Source organism: Chaetodon auriga, chromosome 9, assembly GCF_051107435.1.
Source record: "Chaetodon auriga isolate fChaAug3 chromosome 9, fChaAug3.hap1, whole genome shotgun sequence".
Taxonomy (NCBI): Eukaryota; Metazoa; Chordata; class Actinopteri; order Chaetodontiformes; family Chaetodontidae; genus Chaetodon; species Chaetodon auriga.
In genome coordinates, this window is record NC_135082.1 from 8,505,637 (window position 1) to 8,526,407 (window position 20,771).

General features: G+C 43.3%; 1 protein-coding gene across 1 annotated transcript in view; it reads right to left on the reverse strand.

Annotated features, from left to right (window-relative positions):
* Positions 1 to 16,496, reverse strand: part of gpc3 (glypican 3) — a 97,229-nt gene extending 80,733 nt beyond the window's left edge. Inside the window, exons 1-2 of the mRNA XM_076738951.1 lie at positions 15,963 to 16,496; positions 7,612 to 7,773 (exon numbers count right to left, since the gene is read on the reverse strand). Coding sequence (XP_076595066.1) covers positions 7,612 to 7,773; positions 15,963 to 16,119 — 319 coding nt within the window. The 5' untranslated portion in view covers positions 16,120 to 16,496. The remainder of the gene's footprint in view (positions 1 to 7,611; positions 7,774 to 15,962) is intronic.
* Positions 16,497 to 20,771: the final 4,275 nt, after the last annotated feature.

The window sequence follows — 20,771 nt, forward strand, 5'->3', positions numbered from 1 at the left end:
ACCTGCTGCTTGGCCTTGCGGTCAGATGCTGTGATGTTACCAGTTAGCAGCTGGTCAGCGTGATTTCCACTGTGCATCGGGTGAAGGTAGAGAGAAGCCTGGTGTTTGGGTTAATCTTCCTCTGTCTGCTGAGGAAGTGCAGGCACTGCTGTGCTTTTTTGATGATGTGTGAAGGTTTCATGAGAGGTCCTCTGTGATGTGGACCCCCAGGGTCTTGAAGTTGTTGACTTAATGTGAAAATGACTGAATGGATCCTATTCAGATCCCTGAGTGTCTGTGGCTACGATATGTGCTGCTTTATCCTGCCTGCCAGCCTTCCACTTTACACATTAGACTGAGATTCAGTCCAAAAAGAGTGAAGCAGTGGCTTGATGAAGATTAGGGCATGGCAGAGGACGGACACAAGGGCAGGGCTGCCAAAAAAGATGATCGCCGTGGCATGAAGTCACCACCCCACTGTTTTTTCAGAGTCAGTGTGAATTCCATGCTGGTTTTCCCTATTTTGTACAAAAAAAAAAAAAGTTCCTAACAAAGAGGTAAAAAAAAGGGCTAATATTGACTGAAAATCCTGCCGACATAGCACTTCAAAAGAATACTAAGACCAAACGTACTAAACCATCATTCGTAACAAGAGAAATCCACCATCTGAGGATTCAATTCAGACAAGAATTCCACTTCTTCTAGTTCAATGGAGAAAACTTGAAGCAGCAGGATTCATAAGTTTCTGACTGGAACTACACAGAGGCTGCAGCCTGACACACGGGGGTGAAATGTGGCACAAAAACACACATTAGATTCACATGCAGATCATGTCAACTTAATTCAGTGGAAAACTGCACCAAAACATCTATTTTGTATTTGGTTCTGGTGACTCAGCGTTTGATATTAGACTGGATCTCGACAAACAGCAGGCTGAATAATGAGAGGAAATACTAAGAAGGGCTGTGCCCACTGGTGCATTTGCTGTACCTGGATGTTTTGGTGCTTATGTGTCTATGTTCTTCCTCGGGCTCACTAACACTGAAATGTTTTCTCAGGCTGTTCACTGCAAAGAGATGCTCTGACTTTATCCTTTGTGGCTCCTGAACCTCAGAACTCAAACAGACATATTCTCTGGATTACACTGCTTTATTAAATATCAATCTGTACAACAGTTTGCCCGGCACCCAAAAAAGTCCTGAAAAAGTCTCATTATAAGCAAACTAAGAAGTGATGCATAATGATAAAACACAGCAATTAAGTTAAAATCAAATTACGAGTTGATAGAAGAAGACGTGGTAATGGCTGGTATACCCCATCGTGTCTGGTAAACGATGCTCGAAGGAGCCCATTGGACATAGCAAAACTGCCTCTCCCCATCATTAAGTTATTAGATTAGCCCGGGGCAGCGAGTAAACAACTTTAGACATCTCGCAGTAGGCATATATATATCCCACCAGTCCTCACTGTTATTGGATTACTCCGGGAAACTTCTCCAGAAGACAAAATGACTCCACGGAGAGCGTGAGGCAGGGGATGATTATTGGAAAGCAGATGATGGGAAGAACAGAGCAAAGGCCTGCTCAGGCCAGACTCCTGGAACACTTTGGATCGAGCGGCTGGCTAACGAGCAGGAGACAGGGAACGAGTGCAGCGAGATCTGATTTTGATTATTGGCTGCTTGATGGAGAAGCGGGCCGGGCCTGCCAGGTTCTGCATCATCCGCCTCCTGCCACATCTCGTTTGGGTTACTGCCACAGCAAATGTCCATTCAGCACTATCGGAGACAAATGAGGGCAAACTCCTCTCAAGGTCAACAACCACCTCCACTGGGGCCACAGGGGGTCTGCCATTCTAATTCCTTATACACTTAGAGTAATTAAAACCCATCCAGAAGAAGCGGGGGAGGTCGATAGAATTTTTTGAGACTGCTAATGAGATGCTAATTTGTTGGCCCACTAGGAATGAGGTATGAAGAACTCAAGGACACAAAACAAGATTTATTCACACTTCTGTTGAGTGAACTTTTTCAATTACGGTGTGTGTACCGTGCGTCCTCACAGATATTCAGCGAGTTTGTTGAACGGTGCACACCACAGGTTGTCCGGTGTCTTTATGTTTGATAAAAAGATATGAGCATCCTTTCAAGCTCCTTCCAAACTCCCGATCATTTACAGAGCGTCGCCCCTGTGGGTTCAGAGTAAAGTGGAGAGAGCTCCCCTGCCTCGCAGCAACGAGTGAAGCCACATACAGATCGCCCTCATGCTGCCTGAAAGTAGTCCAAGTCAGACCTGTTTTCGAACACCCCACTGTGCCAGCGTTCTATGGACTCATTGAGTCATTTCAGGAGCACCAGGCTAGCTGTCCCACTTTTTTCAGCAAATATCACACAGACTCTGATATCTGCACACACACTCGCGCTGCTCAACTTTCCTCCCCACATATTTGACTTTACAAGCAATCGGCCCAATCCTGTCCCCTCATGTTTATTAATTGCGTTTGCTCTTTGGACTCAAGTGTGACTCCCCTCTGGGTGAAGACTGCTCCTCAGGCTGCAGAGGAGCATCGAGCTGTGATGAAACTGAGCAGACAGCAGTGTGGTCTTGCTCTATCCGCTAGCACTGCAGTCAGCAGAGGCTCATTTTATGATGTGCGATTTTTACACAAGCGGTGCACAACAAAAAAGTACACAGATCCTGCCTGCACTGCCACACCGGCTTTCAGCTCTTACACAGTTAAAATCTCAACAACTCATTTTTAAAAACTTAAATAAAAGCTTGCCTCATTAACGGGGAGGATAATCTGATTTCTAATCTGCAGGATCGGGCTCAGGCTGAGCATCACAACAGCAGCAGCAGCAGGGCTTCTCTGAAGGACACATCGCTGGGGAAATAACAACAATTAGAGCTGCCAATCATCCAAAATGCCAGAAGATGGCTCTGGATGAGTTTCTGGTTGGTCGGGCAGCTATAAAGAAGATACAGGCATAGAATATGGGTGAGGGAGAGGGGAGAGCATGAGATGTGCACCATAATCACATCACAAACATAAAGCTGTGCTTAAGTCAGCTGAGCCACAGTGTCGAGACACTGTTTTGGAACTGAGCTGCAGCCTCAAAGTGGGTAATTAGAAGGTGGAAACCCGGAAAAACATACCCTGCACTTCCCATAATGCAACTCACTAGCATCTCTTTCTTAGACCTGTAAGGAAAACTGCCCAGGTTGGAACAAAGGTTTCAGATAACCCTGATGACATCTCTTGGTTTATTTTCCGCAGACTTTGTGAGCCTTCACCGAGGCTAAGCTAGTTATTGATGGTCGGATAACACCTCCAAAGGGTGGCTGCTTGTACAACCACAGTGCTTTGTTTTTCTGCACGTTTTATACTTTGATATGCAAAGTGTGTCACAGCTTTGGAGTCATTGGACATTTTGGACCAAGTGATTCTATGTGACTGAAAAGTAAACAGATTTTGAAGTGCAGAATCAGTGTGATGGCCCTTTAAACACTCTTATGTCACCCTTACCACAGTGCTCTGCCCTCAGCGCTGACTCAAAAATCTGCAATATATTTCATGTATCAAGTTATCTCCAGGCCGCTCATGACGTGCAGCATCACATACTAATACGCTCTTCAGAAATATTGGACTCCATAATTTATTTTCTAAATTAAATTCTCAGCATGAACACGATCAGCTTCTCATTTTAAGAAATTAGATTTAAAGATGAGCATCTTGCACAGGTTTACAGATTCTCATTTTGAGCTAAATTGACAACATCAGGCCATTGAGTGCGAACCAGTCAGAGCATGCGGGGGAAGATGGTGTTATCATCTCGCTAATGTGAATCAAAATGAAATCCAAGAGTCTGTCACATATCAGAGTGGATGCTGCAGTTTATCCATTACGTAGTATTTCCCTGATACACTGTAAAGAGATCATCTGAGGCTCATTAGATTGTCAAATGGCTTATGAGACATTCTGCACAAGAGGCATGCATCATTAGAAATTCCTAATGCTGTACCTATTTCCTGGTATTGATCTCGAAGAAGCCTAATGTTAAAGCAGCCTGTCATCTTACTGCTTAAAAGACAAAGACAGACACAGCCATTACTTTTCCATTGTGTGGAGAAGTTGACTTCAAAAGGGTGAAAACCTCTGGTGTAGTCGGAGGCTTGGGAAAGCAGAGCAGGGCAGGTGGAGCTGGAAGGAGAGGGGGATGCAGGGATAGAGAGAGCGCTCAGAGATGGGAGATAGAGGAGTGGAGAGGGGAAGCCCTTTGATCTCTGGCAGAAGTGAGCGCTGAAGAAAAGAGACAGAGAGCAGCAAAGAAGATTGCAAACAAGGCATGCACTCAATTCCCAATAGTAGCACGAGCGCGAGAGAAAGAGGCAGACAGAGGGAGGAAGACAGAAGGAGAAAGAAAAGTCAAGTGGATTGAGCGAGACAGAGATGGATAGAGAGGATGTCAGGGTCAGAAAGAGAGAAAAAGAGAAGAAAAGAGGAGAAGAGAGAGAGAAGATGAAAATGAAGCAGAGGGAAACAGATAAGACCAGGATGTTAAAAGGATTTCAGTTCGGGGCTGTTTGGGGAGTTCTCTCAAGCCCTATGCTAAAGCAATTAGTATTGAACCCCTTCTAGGAAAGTGCAGCCAAACCACAGCAGCAGTCTCTAACATAGTTAGCGTGTAACAACCAAGTCAAGCAAACCCCACAGTGCCCATTAAACCCCAAGTTTTAATTGGCATGTCAGGATGGTGCTGCGTTTCACAACCAATGAGTGTGCGCTCTCAAAAAAGTTGGTCCAGCGAGTCTGCACGTCCCTCTTCAAGTGGAAACCCCAAGACGGTAAACAGAGCTGCTGCGCTGGATGGAGAAGGCCTGTGTCGCATGATAACAAAAGCTCAACATTAAATGTGAAAGGGATATTTCAAAACAACTGCTACAAACATGGCTGCACGGTGGAAGAAAAGTTGTGTACCTCGTTGTTGTCCGGGAGTTGAAACCAGCTCATAAAGTTTACCACTGCCAAATTCATGCTGACGTTCTTGTTTAAAGTGTAAAAAATGCAACGTTTGCTGTCCTGTAGAAATTAGGACATAATGGTCAATTCTAATACAATGAGTTAGGGTGGTGCAAGTTAACAGTATAGTCAACGAACTGATGAGTCAGTATCTCTGCTGCCATATCTTGCAAAAGTCTTCAGCCTACTGAGTCGAGCAAGGGTGTGTGTTCAACTGTTCACCTGTGAAGAGGAAACGCCTTTCTCCTCTCAACGGTTACAAAGTTGTGTTAGTCCACAAGAAAGTGTTTGAAAGCCTGTGTTTAACACGACTACACACTTTTTATCATGTAGCCATGATAACAAGTTCATTTTTACCTTGCTGAAAGTGTGGAAGAAGTACTCATATTTACTGAAGTTAAAGTACCAATAAAACAATGTAAAAATACACACTTACAAGAAATTCCAAGCAATTTGCAGATCTCAGTCACTCTCATTGCAATAAACACATTCTCACCCACTGAAACACACTTTGCACTGTGGTGCACTGTGCACATCAGCAGCAGAAGTTAAAACCAACATCAGTGTTCACACTTGTTTGTAATGATGTGATTATATCAACTGAGTAGAATATAAGTCAGTTCAGAGTGCACAGGTGAGTTCAATGTTGACAAAACAGTGGATGTGAAAACAATGTGAGAGGCAGAGGAGGAAGAGGAGGAGGATGAGGAAGAGCAAGAACAAAAAGAGAAATTTCAGATGAAATCCCTTTTGGTGGAATTGCAAGGACTCCAAACAGGCTGTCATTGTTGATAGTCCTTCATAACAATGCCATGCAGCTGTGTGAAATACAGCATAAAGGTGTTGAAGACCATGTAAATTTTGAAAGAATCAACAGTGCCAGCCTTCCTACGACTGACCGTGTCCTCCGACACAACAGAGCAATGATGACGCAAGTCGACAGAATACACCGAGGGCAACTGAGAAAGCATCAAAGATCCATGAGTTCAGCGCGTGCAAATACGTGTACATTCAAACACACTTTAAGCACTGATGCTTACAGTACAGCACAATACTACTACTGTCAAACTGCACTGTTGTACTGTATGTAAATCAGGATTACATCTACAGCAGAGGTCTGTCTTTCTGCAGCGCTTTGAAAACGCATTTGTCCACTTTTATGTATGCGTTTGAACTGGATTCAATGGAATTTTTTATTTTTCTACACATTTTATACTTTAATATTTTATACATTTTATACTTTAATACGCAGAGTGTGGGTATGTTTATCATACATGATGAACATTTTTTCTGTAGCTACACGTCCTGAATACAGTGCTTTTCATTATTGATGCAGTGTGTCATAAATGCTCAGTAGTAGTTGATATACTGACTGTGTGTATGATCTGAAAGAACGGCTTCATTTTGAGCACAGACAAAATGGTTTTGAGGTGATTGTTTGAAGAGTCAGAGGTTTTGTGAATGCAGTCTGAAGAAAAGGGTAGAGGGTGTCATTAAATATGTCTTAGCAATTGTTAAAAACTGTAATACTGATGCACCAAAGAGTAAGTAGTGTTTTACTTTCGTAGCTGCTTGAGGTGGAGCTAGTTTCAACTACTTTACACACACTTAGCTAGTTTAGCACAGTGGTTGCCAACCCAGGGTCAGACCACTCCTAAAACACAGTTCTAATACGCAAACATCTGTAAATTGTTTAGACTTTTCTCTCATCTTTGCAGTTCTTTGTGAAATGTTGGATGATTTGACGTCTCTGGGCATCAAATAGTTACTTAAATGAAACTGGACTGTAACATAAATGAAAGCAAACACACACATGCTCCACCGTGTCCACCTACATCATATCAGCTGGGATTATCTTTGTCTCCAGAGCGTCCTCAGTTCTTTAAAGCAACAACTCAGCAAGGAAAAGCTGATTTGACAGTGTCACTTAACAACACATCTGTTTCTGTCACCAGACCAGGCATCATTTCACTGTTCAGTCAGTCCCTTTCAGCAGTCACCTGCCTCATGCACCTTCATCCTCGTCTTCACAGCCGGTTGAACCTCGGTGTCTCCAGGTTTGTCTGGATGTGCATTTTTCATATCCCTGCTGCACAGAGCTGTTATTTTGAATACATCTGATAGCTAGAACCAGTCAAACCAGTCGGTCCCCTCTGACCCCTCTCATGTGTGAGTGTTTTCCAGGACCACTGCTGACTGGCGTTTTTCACTGTGAATAACAGACATCACTGACTGCAGTGCGCCAAAATCTCAGGAGGCTGTCACTTTCTGGAACAACATGTCTAGCACCGGCAGCCACACTACATCTAAAGTCACTTTTTAACCGCACGTCTCTGCCATTCTAACATTTAGTTGAGCAGCAGCTGAGCGTCTCATCCCTGTCTGCGTGCATTATGCTTCTTCTTTATTTATATTTGACTCACTGTCTGGAGGAGTGAGCTGCTGACGTGAAGACGAGTGTGTAGCCAAGAACGTGGATACCGACTCTTGTTTTGAGGACGTCAATTATCCGTTGAAAACTGTGTTTCTGATTTTTCCTCTTTTTTTTTTTTGTCTCAGTGCTACTTCAAAAAACATCTTGTCTGTTTTGGATAAGCTGTTCTCACTGCTTACCTTGGAATATGGCAGCATTCTGGATAATAAGACGTTTGAGTTGAGCACTGACAACCTGCAGGCCAGACTCCATGTTGCTGCGTGCCGCTACCTGATACCGCTCCTCCATCTTCTTGGAACAGCAGGTCGGGCCTTTGGTTTGGCAAACCTGCAGATCCGCACCTGGCAGGATATCAGCAGAGACAGGACAGAAGTCTAGATGAGCAGAGGGAAGGAGCTGCAAAGCCACTGTTGTTTGATTTTCACAGAACAGAAGCCTCTTCCTTCACACACACAAAAAAAGATTCAGCTGCATCATCTGCATGCTAAACGCAAGAAACACTGTCTACAGCAGATTCTGCAGCCTTAATGAGCGTATGATCATTATGTGGAGGCTGTGTTATTTAGCAGGGGTGAAGTCAAAAATAAATTATGGCTAAAAATGAGTCATTTTGATGTGCGTTCAAGCAATATACCAAAGCCATGTTGTTCTCCTCAGAGATCAATTTGGTCAACAGAAACTTTCCCACTCCAGGCTACACTTTTCATACAGAGGATCAAAAAAAGTATTTTCTAGGCACACAAGATGAGAGCCAGGAGCAGTTCAGTGTGCAGGCAAACAAACCCGGGTTTCAGCATGCTTTCACTATGTACGACATTAAAAAAAAAAAACAGCCACAAGTAGGACTGAATGTGATGAAACAACATTTCTGTACCTGGTCACTGACACTACAAGTTGTTTACACAGATGAGAAATAATTGGATTCTCGGAGCTCTTTTGAAAGGTGCAGATGTAAGCCCCGCCAATGCAAAACTACGGTGACGGCGGTGTGTCATTGGGGCAACGTAGCTGCACACAACCGGATCAAAGAACAAACGCCCTGAAGAAATTAATTCCATTTGAAAAAATGCCAGAGAAGAGGGAGATAAAGCCTACAAGGTTGAAATTCAGGCTGATCAAGGATAGCGAAGCTGCCTCAGCTGCTGCAAGAGTGATGGTGAATGAACTGCAGCTTTGTGTGATGATGCACTGAAGGACATCTTTGACAAAAAGCCATTCTCTCTTGTTTTACTGCATGAACATCCCTCTACTATGACTGTGCCTCACTAATGCTGCAAAAAGCATCATTCCAGCCTAAAAGTATAGTTCAAACTAATACGTTTTTTTAATGAAGAGGGAACTACACGAATGTATGCAGCAGTTAGCACAATTCTGTGTCAAAACACCTCCATTGAAAAAGAAAGGTCCAGTGGAATATAGACAAGCGATACATTACCAGCGTATTCCCACATCACTGCTTGAAAAGGATGCACGCACACACACCACACCACACAGACACTTATAAATAGGGCACAAGCATCTGATGTTTAAGTACAAAGAGGAGTTCCCTCTCCTTAGTGCTTCCCTCCCTCTTGCTCTGCCCCATGTGGGTGTTGAAAGCTTCGGCGGAGGCTGCGTCGAGGAGCTGTCTGCAGGATCTGCTGCCTGAGAGGCGTCAGTGACAAGGCCCTGATTGATGGTGTGGTAAACAAATGTCAGGGGAGTCTGCCAGCTTCAGCTGCTCAGGGTGCGGTGGATAAGGAGACGGAAGCACAGAGATTAATTTGGAGGGAGGCCTCAGATTGAGAATATATATATTTATATCAGAAAAGTCTTGATAACAAGCGTGTCAAAAGGCAGAAGAAAGGCTTTTGCCAAGACAGAGGCTTTATCTTAATATAAAAACTGAATATCTCTATTGAGGCTTTGTCTCTTTGAGATCTTCAAACAATAGATCTTCAGAAACTGAGCTCTGACTGTAACAAAGAAAACAGCAGGCATGGAGGGAAGTTAAACTAGCAGGAGATGCAACAGAGTGACAGTCCTGATAATTAATAAGTACTGTGGAGTCAAACAGAGAACAGCTTCAGCTAACTCTCTCCTGACTCCCATCGGAGTTTACGGTGTAGCGTCTAATGAGTGAAAGAAGCAATAAAACTGTCACACAGCACCTTTTGTATGCATACTGACAGGCTTAATATCTTAAATCAATACCGACAAAGGACTCCTGACAGATAAGATCAAGTTAATTTCAGGCTGCAGGGGCAAAATTATTAAGCTGTCAATAGCACCATAGGTGAGGTGAGTGCGGCCGGTGCAGGGAGGAGACGAGGATTTAGCAATTATCTCCGGCAAAACAGACAGTTTCATCTGCACGTTTGCCGCTTTGCAGATGATAAATGCGTTTCATTACAGAAGTTCCACAGCAGCGAGGAATAACAAGTGAAGGATTCGGCAGGAAAATGATTCCCCGTAGTGTTTCACAAATAATAAAATCACACCGTCTAAATAAAGCCTTCTTTCTGACTGACAGATCACTTGGGAATAAGCTTCCTGCTTCTCCTCTTTGCTTTAGGCTCAGCTCTCTTCCTCCTCCCCCCTCTTTTTTTAGTCCTTGTCATCGCTGCACAGTTTTGTTCTGAGCTTGTTTCACTTCACCTACCTTGAGCTTAATAGCTATCGGGGACCAAGAGCACCTTTCTATCAGTCTGTTATTGGTTAATTAGTCGATTTTTGTGTCCTGATGGCCAATTCTCTGAAAGAAAATGAAGAAAGACAAGGCGCAGGGCTAGGAGCAATTTAGATGTAAATTTCCCCAACATGCAATCTCAGTCCAAGGTGAGGCCTTTAAATTATTACGTACTTTCAATCAATAGCCTGTAATGGTGGGCCAGACAATTCGACATGCAGAACAGCTGCCGTTTTCATGAGTGCCAAGGTCTTTGAATGTCTTTTTAAAAGCACATTGATCGCCCTGCAGTTTGTCAGAGCAATATCTGACGGTCACTTAGCTGCTCGTCTGATGACAGAAAGTTTCTGCTGAAATACCACGGGTGAAAACTCCAGCAGGGGCTCAAACGGGCCTGTGTACACACAGACGAGCGCAGTCCCTCCCCTCACTTCTTTAACAAGCTCGGGGACTCCAAGCCAAGGGAACGGGGACAGCCACAAATACAGTATGTGTAGTTTTCCAGCACCAATTAGAAAGCTATCACTATGCAAGTTTAATGATGGAGACCATGGGGGAAAAACAAGTTGTATTAAGATATAGAATATGTTAAAAGCTGTTCATTATGAGCATAAATTATACATCAACTACCAGTGAGTCGAAGCATGTGGGGACTCCTTGGCTTCCTCTCCAGGGCAAAATAAGCCAGTGTCACTTTGTAGAGACAATAAATGAAATAAAGATTTAGAGCCAACGTAAGGAATAATAATATCATTAGCTACTGGGGATTACAATTGTTTTAAGTATTTTTAGTGCTCTGCTCACTGCTCTACTTTAAGTCGTTTGATGAAGCAATAATTTGAAAGCTGGAAGCATGAATGTGAAAGAGCCACATTTCTGTTTTCTAAGTGTACACAAAACAATGAGGCAGCAAACACAAGTGCCCTTCATTAAAGAGTCTTTCAAAAAGAAAACAAACAAAACACAAATCAGTGCTTAACAAGACACAAAGACCTCGTGCTTCAGGTCGACTTGATCCAGCTATTAGTCGTGTCTGGTGTCATTTAAACAGCAGGAGCGTTTGTTCTTTGTTGTTCAGCTTCTCGCGACGAACAACAAGCCCGGATGACCTGACCCCGCAGCTAATTACTGAGACGCCCACATCTCCTGAGCCTCCCCTGGCTTCCTGCTAAGGAATATCAAACAACATGAAACTATTAATTGTTTCAGGTCAGATAGTAAAAACCCTCCTCCCTTGCAGGACCATTGTGCAGGACTGCCTGTTGGAATAAGTGGCAGCTGTCAGCTCAGCCTCCAGCAAACTAGTATTACTCTTCCATTTAGTGAGAATCTGGTGCTCCTCTCATGAACCAGGTCAGCCGCTGCCGTCAGAGATCCAGCACATCCTCTGCTGCTGACACTGATGGAGCAGCTTTCACACTCGTGTCCTGGAGTAAGTGCTCGACGCCGCTCGCGCGCCTCTTCCTCATACATGACGACACGGTGGAGTGAACTGACACCCAGCCTCCATTTCGCCTTCAGACACTACAACCACCCACAGCAACAGCCACAACAAAGACATGAGTGGTACTCCTCCAGCACATTTGTTGTAATGTTCCTCTGCACTCACTGCTTTTGAAACACGGTGGTGGAAAGAAAAAGCTTAAGCTGTTGTTTTTTCTGTGTTTTGCCCCGTGGCACCACATGCAGCATTATTAGAATTCTGCTCTGCCTTCCTGCGGACATCTCTCTGAATCAGCCACCTCCCCCACACAATACACCATATCAATACAGGCTACTCCACGTCTCCCCTCACACACACACACACACACACACACACACACACACAGAAAGTGATACTTCCCCAGTCAAATCACAGCAAGCCACCCTCAACATTTAATTTCATTAATCTTTCATTTGCTGTACGCCTCAGTGAAGAACTTGTGTTACACGAGGCCGCACTTCAAGCCCCGTGTTTCGCATTTACTCGCCAAATGTTTTAGCAAGCACAAAGTTCAGCACAATTGCAAGAGATGTAACTGTGACTGAAAACCTCCAACTTATTCTGTATGAATTAATGACAAGGATATATTATGGATGAGGCATGACCAGAAAAATAGAACCAAAAAATGTACTAAATATATGAGAAGTGACTGCATATTTCATGCTTTTGGAAAATGTAAAAAAAAGATAAAACGTCAGCTCATTAAGACAAAAGTGGAAGGGCTGGGATTTAGGGAGATCCTACCTAAAGTAGAAGCCTTGGGCCATAACTCTGTCTCATTCGGGATATTACTTTTAAAAGTTTTATGCATTGCTTAAATATTGTCTAGAGTGATGAGAGACACGTCAGTGTCAACACTGACTTTAAAGGACAGTGCAGAATACTGGAAACATGTCTGGAAATTTAATGTGTCACTTTTTAAAGAAAGCACATTCTTCCAGTGGAAAAAATCTACAATATGATTCATTCAGCAATAGAACGTGACTTTACGGGTTTTTGAGACGAATGAACCATTTAGCAGTAGCTTCTTCTAGGAGGATCAACACAGAGCAATCCACCACAAAAACAGAATATATTACTGTGTGTAAACAAGCAGGTCATGTGGTCATTGTTGATGATGTAATATTTGGTAATACAATTGTTCATGCACACACACTGAAAAACAATGAATCAATATCAGATTATTCTAGCGGGCCGGGACCCCCACACACAGACACAAGAGGCATTTGAAGGGTTGCAAGATGATTAACACCAGACACACATTGCGTCGTCAGATAAGATTGAATTTGACAGATTTTGCTCTAGTCTTTGCTGAATGTCTTATGAGCAGTTAGAGTTTTACCCCTGAAAATGATTCATATAATATCAGTGTGTGTGGGGGGGGCGGGCACAGCCAGCAGAAATAAGCAAAGGCAAGCACAGCAGCAGGGCTACAAGCCTAAAAGGTTGGGAAGCACTGCGTTGTTCTATCAAGCATTTTACAAGGATAGAACAAGTTCTCTCTGAATTCATCCTCAATGTTGGTGCAAATGTGAAGAGAATTCACTAATTCGCTGTATGAAAGACATCCTGTGGCACACCCAAGGCCATGTGCCGTCCTCGCTGTGGGCCTTGCTACATTATCTTAAGTGAAGTCTTTGCAAATTTAAAGCTATTAGAGAAGAATGATTTCATATTAAATCTGTTGTAATCCATTCCCCGCTCTCTTTGTGTTGGCTGTGAGTCCTGAAATCACATCACATTATATTTTCATGCAGTAGTTCCCAAAGTGGGGTCCTGAGATCCCTGAGAGCGCGAGGCTTCAGGAAGCGTGCAGAGGATCAGGAATTGTTCAGTATCTGTATTTTTATGTCCTTTCAGATGCTAACAGTTAACACACGTTGGGAATGTGTGAGAAAAGTATTTTTCCTCTGAGGTGTAAGTCTCCTTGTTACTATCCTGGTACAGTTATGTTGCTCTGTATCAACCACATCTAAGTACAGAACACTTTTTCACATGTGGCTCAATGGGACAAATGTTAAAACCTAACAATAGGCATTTTTTTTAAATGTTAGTCTAACTGGGCATCTTCTATTAGCATATGTGTTTTGTTGTTGGCTGTACTGCTGTATGTGATATAATATTAACAATAGCTGCAAAATCAATCCTTTTTTCTTTAAATATTTTTCCTTCTAACAAGATCAAACCCAGTATGTAGAAATGTATTGAAGTTTGTCACATCTGATGTAGAAAACACAGAAATGATGGTGAAATACCTTCCAGCATCACCAAATAAAGAAACATTTCATGTTTTTATGTTATATGGGTAATGGATGAACAAATACAGTGTTTATTCATTTTTTGTGCCAAATAGTCACATTTATAGTCAATTAGAACCCAGAGAGGTGTAACGGACAAGTGATACTGTTATAAAAACAGAAATCCAGATGGAATTATTTGGGATTAGGAAGGGTAGTGCGGTGTAAGAAGTACAGTCAACGGCAATCCCAAATAAAGTAAATCTGAAAATTCATTTGACCTAAAACAGAAGTAATATATAGCAGACGTAACACAGCATCATTTCAAAGTCATGTTTAGAAGCTATTCATAACATTAGGAAACATCAGCAGAAACAGATCATTAGCACTAAAAAGGTTTTGTGTTCTGCATTAATATGGAAATTTAACATTTACTGCACAGGCATGAATTTTGTGCTTTATCACCAGCCACTTACTGTCCAACCATCACTTCATAAAAGCAGCAAATTAATCTGCAAGAGCAGCCATGGGCATCGTGGGAATGTGTAAACCAAGCTACCTCTTAACTGGCCGGGATGAATTGTCCTTTGGCTGACTGGTGCATTGATTTCCAGTATAAGTCATGGTTCTAAGCTGCCTGGTGTGCAGGGTGTCCAGCTCAGACTGAATCCTCAGCAAAGGTGCACAGACAGCTGGGTGGCTCTGCATCAGATTTGGGGGAGGCCAAATATTTCTCTTGGCCTGCTACAATGATTCTCCCTTTGGCTGGCAGATAAAATGTTTGATGGCCTAGGTGGTGGGTGTGTGATTAAAGATGGATACATGGGGAAATGTAGGGCTCAGTGGTTGGGGATGGGAGAATAAAAACAGGGTAAAGGAAGTATGACAAAATACGCTTCAAAGTGCATCGCAGATCTTTCCTGCTGTTTGATTTAAGGCATTTTGCGATTTGTAACACTCTTTCACCTTCACAGAACATTTCGTTTTATTTCGGTTGGAATCGGGTGGGAGTGAGGTGTGTGAGGATTGCATGCTGAGGAAGGAGAGAGAGAAAACAGTTAACCTGGAGCACTCGCCCATGCTGACATGACACTACAACACCCAATTAACATTTGCAGCTGGCTGTGATTCAGCCACATGAGAGGGATCTCCATTTACATACCGAATCAGAATGCATGCAACAGGCTACTGCGGTACACCAACATGCTGGGTTCTGCAAAATAAGATGGGGGGATTCTCTCTCCATCCCACAGAGGCCTGAATTATTTCACCATTAAGTCAGTGTGTTTTTCCGCACGTCTCAAAAGTCAAGTCACCTTTCATAAGACACGTTCCTTCCTCAGCCCAGCCCAGAGTCAGTGACATTTGAGCTCCAGGGAACAATAATTATCCAGTTTGGATAACTGCATCACAATATGCTTTCAGGGTGGTCTCAATTCATGTCACACCACTAATCTATATTTTGTGACAATGTGGCTGAGGGAAAGCTGCCAAGATACCAGCCTGAATGTGACCATTAATCTCATAAAGGAAGAGTACTGATCTTTGTCCTTGTGCGCAGTCCATTATACAACAAAACCCCTCAAACTTAGCAGCAGGTTCAAACTAACGTAACAAAGACCCGCAAAAAGATGTTCATATCCGCTTCCAGCTCTCAGAACAACTGACCAAATCAAAGTTATTTAGAAAAGGTGACTTGCCTCTATGTTTGGATCAATACTGGAGCGAATCGATCTTGTAAGCTTGTTACTCAACATTAACTAGTGGTGTATATAATTCGACCCGCATTTCCAAAAGGAGACTTAACGTGGCCAATAGATTTTTTTTTTTTTTTTTTTTTTTTTTTCAGGGCAGGTTAGAAAATGTTCAGCCAGAGAGATGGAGAGTGTGAGTGGGATGGAAAAGTCTGCAGCCTTGAAACAGATTGGAAAAAAGGCTCGATGGCATTAGAGAACTGTCGTAATGCTCATGTTCTCTGGAACTGAACAGTGAAATTGAATTTGAGTGTTTACAGTCAGGGCTGAAATGGTAGAAACCAATTTCAGTCAACAGAAGCGCAGACAATCTAAGGATTTACCAGACAGCGTGTGCGTAAAAACAGATACAGTATGTGTATATAAGCTATAAACTGAGGACAGTTACCTGACACTGGGTTCTCCGGGACCCACTTGGAGCCCGGATGCAGGGAGTGGAACACGTTGCGCACCTCCTGGCAGTTTGGCACCTGTCCGCCGGGCAGGGAGAACAGCTGGATGAAGGCGCACAGAAAGAGCGCACTGTGGACTGATGGACCAAGCATGGCAGGCGAGCAGAACTGAGCCGTACAGCACAGAATAGAGCAGCCGAGATAAACTTCAACACGTCCAAAGTTACAGGAGGATCCCGTGTTTGCGTTGATGAGGTGAAGCCGCAGCTCAAAGCTCAGCTCGGATCAGCAGACTTCCGCTTGGTTGCCCTCCTTCAACCCTCCGGTTGCCTGGAAAGCCGCTCGGTTGAGCCTCTTGGTGAAGCTACTCCAACACTGATAACTTGTGAGTCCCTCTTCACTTGCGCTACCGACTCTCAGCTCTCTGCACAGATGGACGAGCCCCGGATACATGCGCGCTCCCCCCCAAAAGCGTGCGCGCCACAGCGTGAACCTGTGCGTGTACAGATCTGCCCTCGTCTAATAGTAGTGATGTGCGGCTGCAGGAGTGGAGATATAAGGAGGGGATTAATGCGGTGCACGAACTGTTGTCGTGTTAGATGAATGGCGCTGTATGTTCCGGTGCATTTAGGGCACAGTACCTGTGTAGTTTACGATTCACACAACAGAGGCGCGCTTTGTGGTCAGGAGCTGCACATTACAATGAAAATGACACATAGGAGTCGGACATGATTTGAAAATGAGCTTTTATTGTTCAACCACATGGAGAGAGTGTAGAGAAAGCAAGTAGAAGGCTCTGAAATCAGTACAAACCAAAGTGAACAGGATCCTCTTAACTTTAACAGTAACATAAATCTAATTCAGTAACACAGTGGCATTTTATTTTACAATGATTATTTCTTCACCCTCTCATCATGAGTGGAAAGTTATTTTACTTCCCCTCAGCTCCAATAAAGTTGAAATGGTGCCACCTAGTGTTCAGTCTCTATGTCCGACACCACAGAGGCCAACATTTGTAATTCGCCCTGTATGCAGACTGAACAAAGTTCATTAAGCCACATAAATGTACATCTGCGGGAACAATTCCTCTGCAATGTTTCCTCACAAATTAGCACAATCTACTAAAAGTGTAGCTGCTCACAACATCTGGCGGATTGCAGATGGATACTGTGCAATTTCTTTTTATTTTGCCAAGTACTGAAATTGTGAAGTCATCCACCCGAAAACAGCGAGACAAACAGCAATGTCAAAGAAGTTAATGTTGAGATGCCTTAACATGACTGCAACATCTGTTCTCTTGTGAATGCAATGAGTATGATTTGTAGCGTTTCAAGTGTTCATCAAAGCTTGGAACAAGAGAAAACGCAAAACATATCACTTCTTCTGGCTGCACGTCTGAGAAACAGAGAGCTTTGCATGGATTTGCACAGCAGAGACTGGCAGAAGCTGAGAGCAAACCAACAAAACTCGCTGTAAACCCAGAGTTCCACCTTGAAGTGTAAACAGGCTGATAAATGAGGGGAGGTGGCCAGCAGTACCTGAAGTGCACAAACTGCAGTAGATCGGTGTGTACTACCTGCACTGTGAGCACTTTGGAACTGCAATGTCGACAACATGTTCAGCTTGAGAGTCTGAAAGTCATGAGTCTTTCTAAAGAGGGAAAGATCTGCACACAGACACACCGATGTGAGACACTTTATTCACCTTCAAGTTTATGTAAAACAAGACATTCAAACAATACATATACAAGTCTAATTTACAGAACTTAACCATATCAAAAAGAAAGACATGAGGCCTTTCATAACAGAGATTAAGTAGTGAGAATTATTTCACATCCTGAAGGAGAACAAGCCCACCAGCCAGAAGGAGCAACTAGGGCAGTAGATGATGAACTACTTCACTAACTACACTAGATGCACCTTAGCTGGAGGACCATAAGAGAGGAGGGGGATTGATGTACTGGACTACATCCAACTCCTCCTGGCAAAACACTTGCAGCCTGGACCATCTGAAATGAAACAAAATTAACAGATAGTGACTAATGAAGAGAAATATGTAAACTGATCCTAACAATAACTCATTGTTGGGGAATGAGTACATGCTTTCCAGGCTGCAGCCATGTGAAGGAGTCACGATCAGCGAAGCGTGAACTAAACTTCTCCTTACACAGCTTCAAGAATGACAAACTCATTTAAAAAAAAAAAGTTTTGAAAAGCAAGAAAAATGTTCGTTCACAGTTATTCTAAATGATAATAATGAACTAATAAACAACAATTACCTTCTTATTTGACTTTTACAAGGCTGTGTGGCCCAATAAACGTGCAGGGCCAGAGCTATATTGACCTTTGTTCAACCTGTTCTGTCCAAGTCAAGCCACCAAGCAGAAAAACTCCATCACATGGACAATGCCTGTATTCAAATGATTTAATTAAAAGTACAGAAATTACCGCAAAATGTATTTAAAATATCAAAAATTCCTCACCTGAATGGATCTTTACAGCGTGATAGGATACTGCTTTATGTAATTTGATTATTATTTTCACATAAATATAGTAAAACGTACAATATCCCCTCTGAAATGTTAAGTACAAGTATAAAGTTGAAATACTGAGGTGAAGTACAAGTACCTTAAGTAGGCTACTTAGGGAACAGTTCAAATGTCCCCAGATTTCATTGGCTGCACAAAGCACACACGAGGTGCAGTTTAAACTTAGAGGCTCCATCTTCAAAAACAGGAACACGGACAGTTACAATATCACAAATCTGTTTCTTCTCTCCTAAAAGCTGTTTTCTTTTACTGGAAGCCGTATAACCGAGTTATGATGAGTTTATAAAAGCGCTCGGAGCGTCAGTGTGCAGCTTGAATAAAAGTGGCGCCAACAGTCTTCTGCTGTGAAGATGCGCCTGTCATCTCCCGTCAATTAAATAATGGAGCTCATTGGCGATTACATCTGCGTTTATTCAATTACGTAAGTATTACAAACAGTACCAGCTGGTCAGCAGCGGGTGGGTGAATTTGTGTCTCTCTGCGGATTATTAAAATAGATCCTGGATGAGCTCGATGTGCCCATAGACCTAACAAAGACTTCTACAAACCAACTTTAAGGCAACAAAGCTATTCTAGCTGCAGAATTATTAAATATGTTAAGTCTGACTCGTCACAATCCCCTTTAAAAAGGCGTTAACAGGCATTAAGAAGACGTGTTGAACACGCGCCCTACTTTCCTTTAACGCACCAGCAGCCTGATGAGGCGACATTAACCAAAACCAAAACATTTCTTGCGAAGACTCAAACTTCTTGAAACAAAAACAAACACAAGCACCACAACTAGCACACGCGTTCATCTGCAATGGAACAAACAGGGGAAGCCACACACAGCCTACCTTCGCTTCACGGAGGTTTACTCATTTGAATGAATTGCTCCCCATTACGCAGAAAAGTCTAACATCACTACGTACCTTACCCGCAGATGTCGTCCCCTCTGCAGCCCCCTTCAGCACTAACAAAAAGTTCTGTGGTGCATGAAAATGTGGGAGCATCTTTTTTGTTGTTTTTCTCTTTGTGGGGGTGGGGAGAGGAGCGCAGGCGACGCAATCTTTTGCGGATATCGTCCTTAAAGTCCTCTCACAGGCACGGGATTCTTCCTGTTCTTTTTTTTTTTTTTTTCTTGGTATCAAATGAAGACTTTTCTTCTGGTGCGGCATGCCATGAAAACTTTACCTGCAGACTCAGAATTTGCAGACTGGACTGCGGCTGGTTGTATTAACCCATCGCGCTCACCCACTCAGCGCTTTGCTGGTCAAAGGAACCCAGGAGGCTTGTGACCTTTAACCCCTGTAAACCCTGCCCCCACACACTCCTCTGCTCTGTCTGCAGGAGCACGTCCCTCCACCATCCCGCCTCGTATACAGACAAATATCACTCTTAAGTGTTTTTGCACCAATGCAGTTTACAGAGATCCTAAGCAACAAGCCGCGGAGCCTTTGCGGCGCGTGGTGGCTCTTCCTCCTCTGTGGGAACGGGCTGCAGCTTTGCCTCACTTGCCTTCTTCCCTGACTGAACTTTGACCTACTTTCCCATACTGCTTTTTTTCCCCCCTCTGCTTCCATCGGCTGGGATTGGTGGAGTTAAAAGGAAAGAAAATTGCAGCTGCCCACTTTGGCTTAATTCTTCCACCCAGCATGTTTGATCTTGCGAAGCCTGCCACTGATAGAGGAAGAGGGTTAATTATGGTCATAACGTTTTGAGCTGATTTGCAGAAAACTAGGGTTGGTTCATGGGTGCAGGGTAATTTAGCATGATGAGTTTAGCTGTTCTAATAAAGAAAGGTTGATCTGGTGGAGTCATAATGCTGGCTTTTTTTTTTTTTTTTTTGGTGCTTCAGTCAATTTGCAGGAATTCTAGTGGACCTCCACACAGACAGCAGACTGGCAGCCTATTGAACAGGCCTCATGCTGGAAACCTCCTGGTAGGATGGAATGTGTCCCAGTGTTTTGAACTGGGCTGACATGACTGCTCCACACTCTGAGTTACTACTGGGAGGAGGGGTTATTTTTAGCAAATAGTCATCCGCTGCACTGGATAAATGAGTTTGACGAGACCTGAGCAGTGACTGACTTTGTCCAGAATGATGATCTGGAGGTAAAGGTACACTTCAGTGGATACAAGTTGAGCAAATATCCCCCCCACTCTTTGTTAACTCGTAACAATTAAGTCTTGGTTCCTAGTTGTTTATAATTGGAAAAAAGTGGACTGTATTGACCAATATGCTGCATCACTGACCGTGGGACTATGCAAGAAGTTT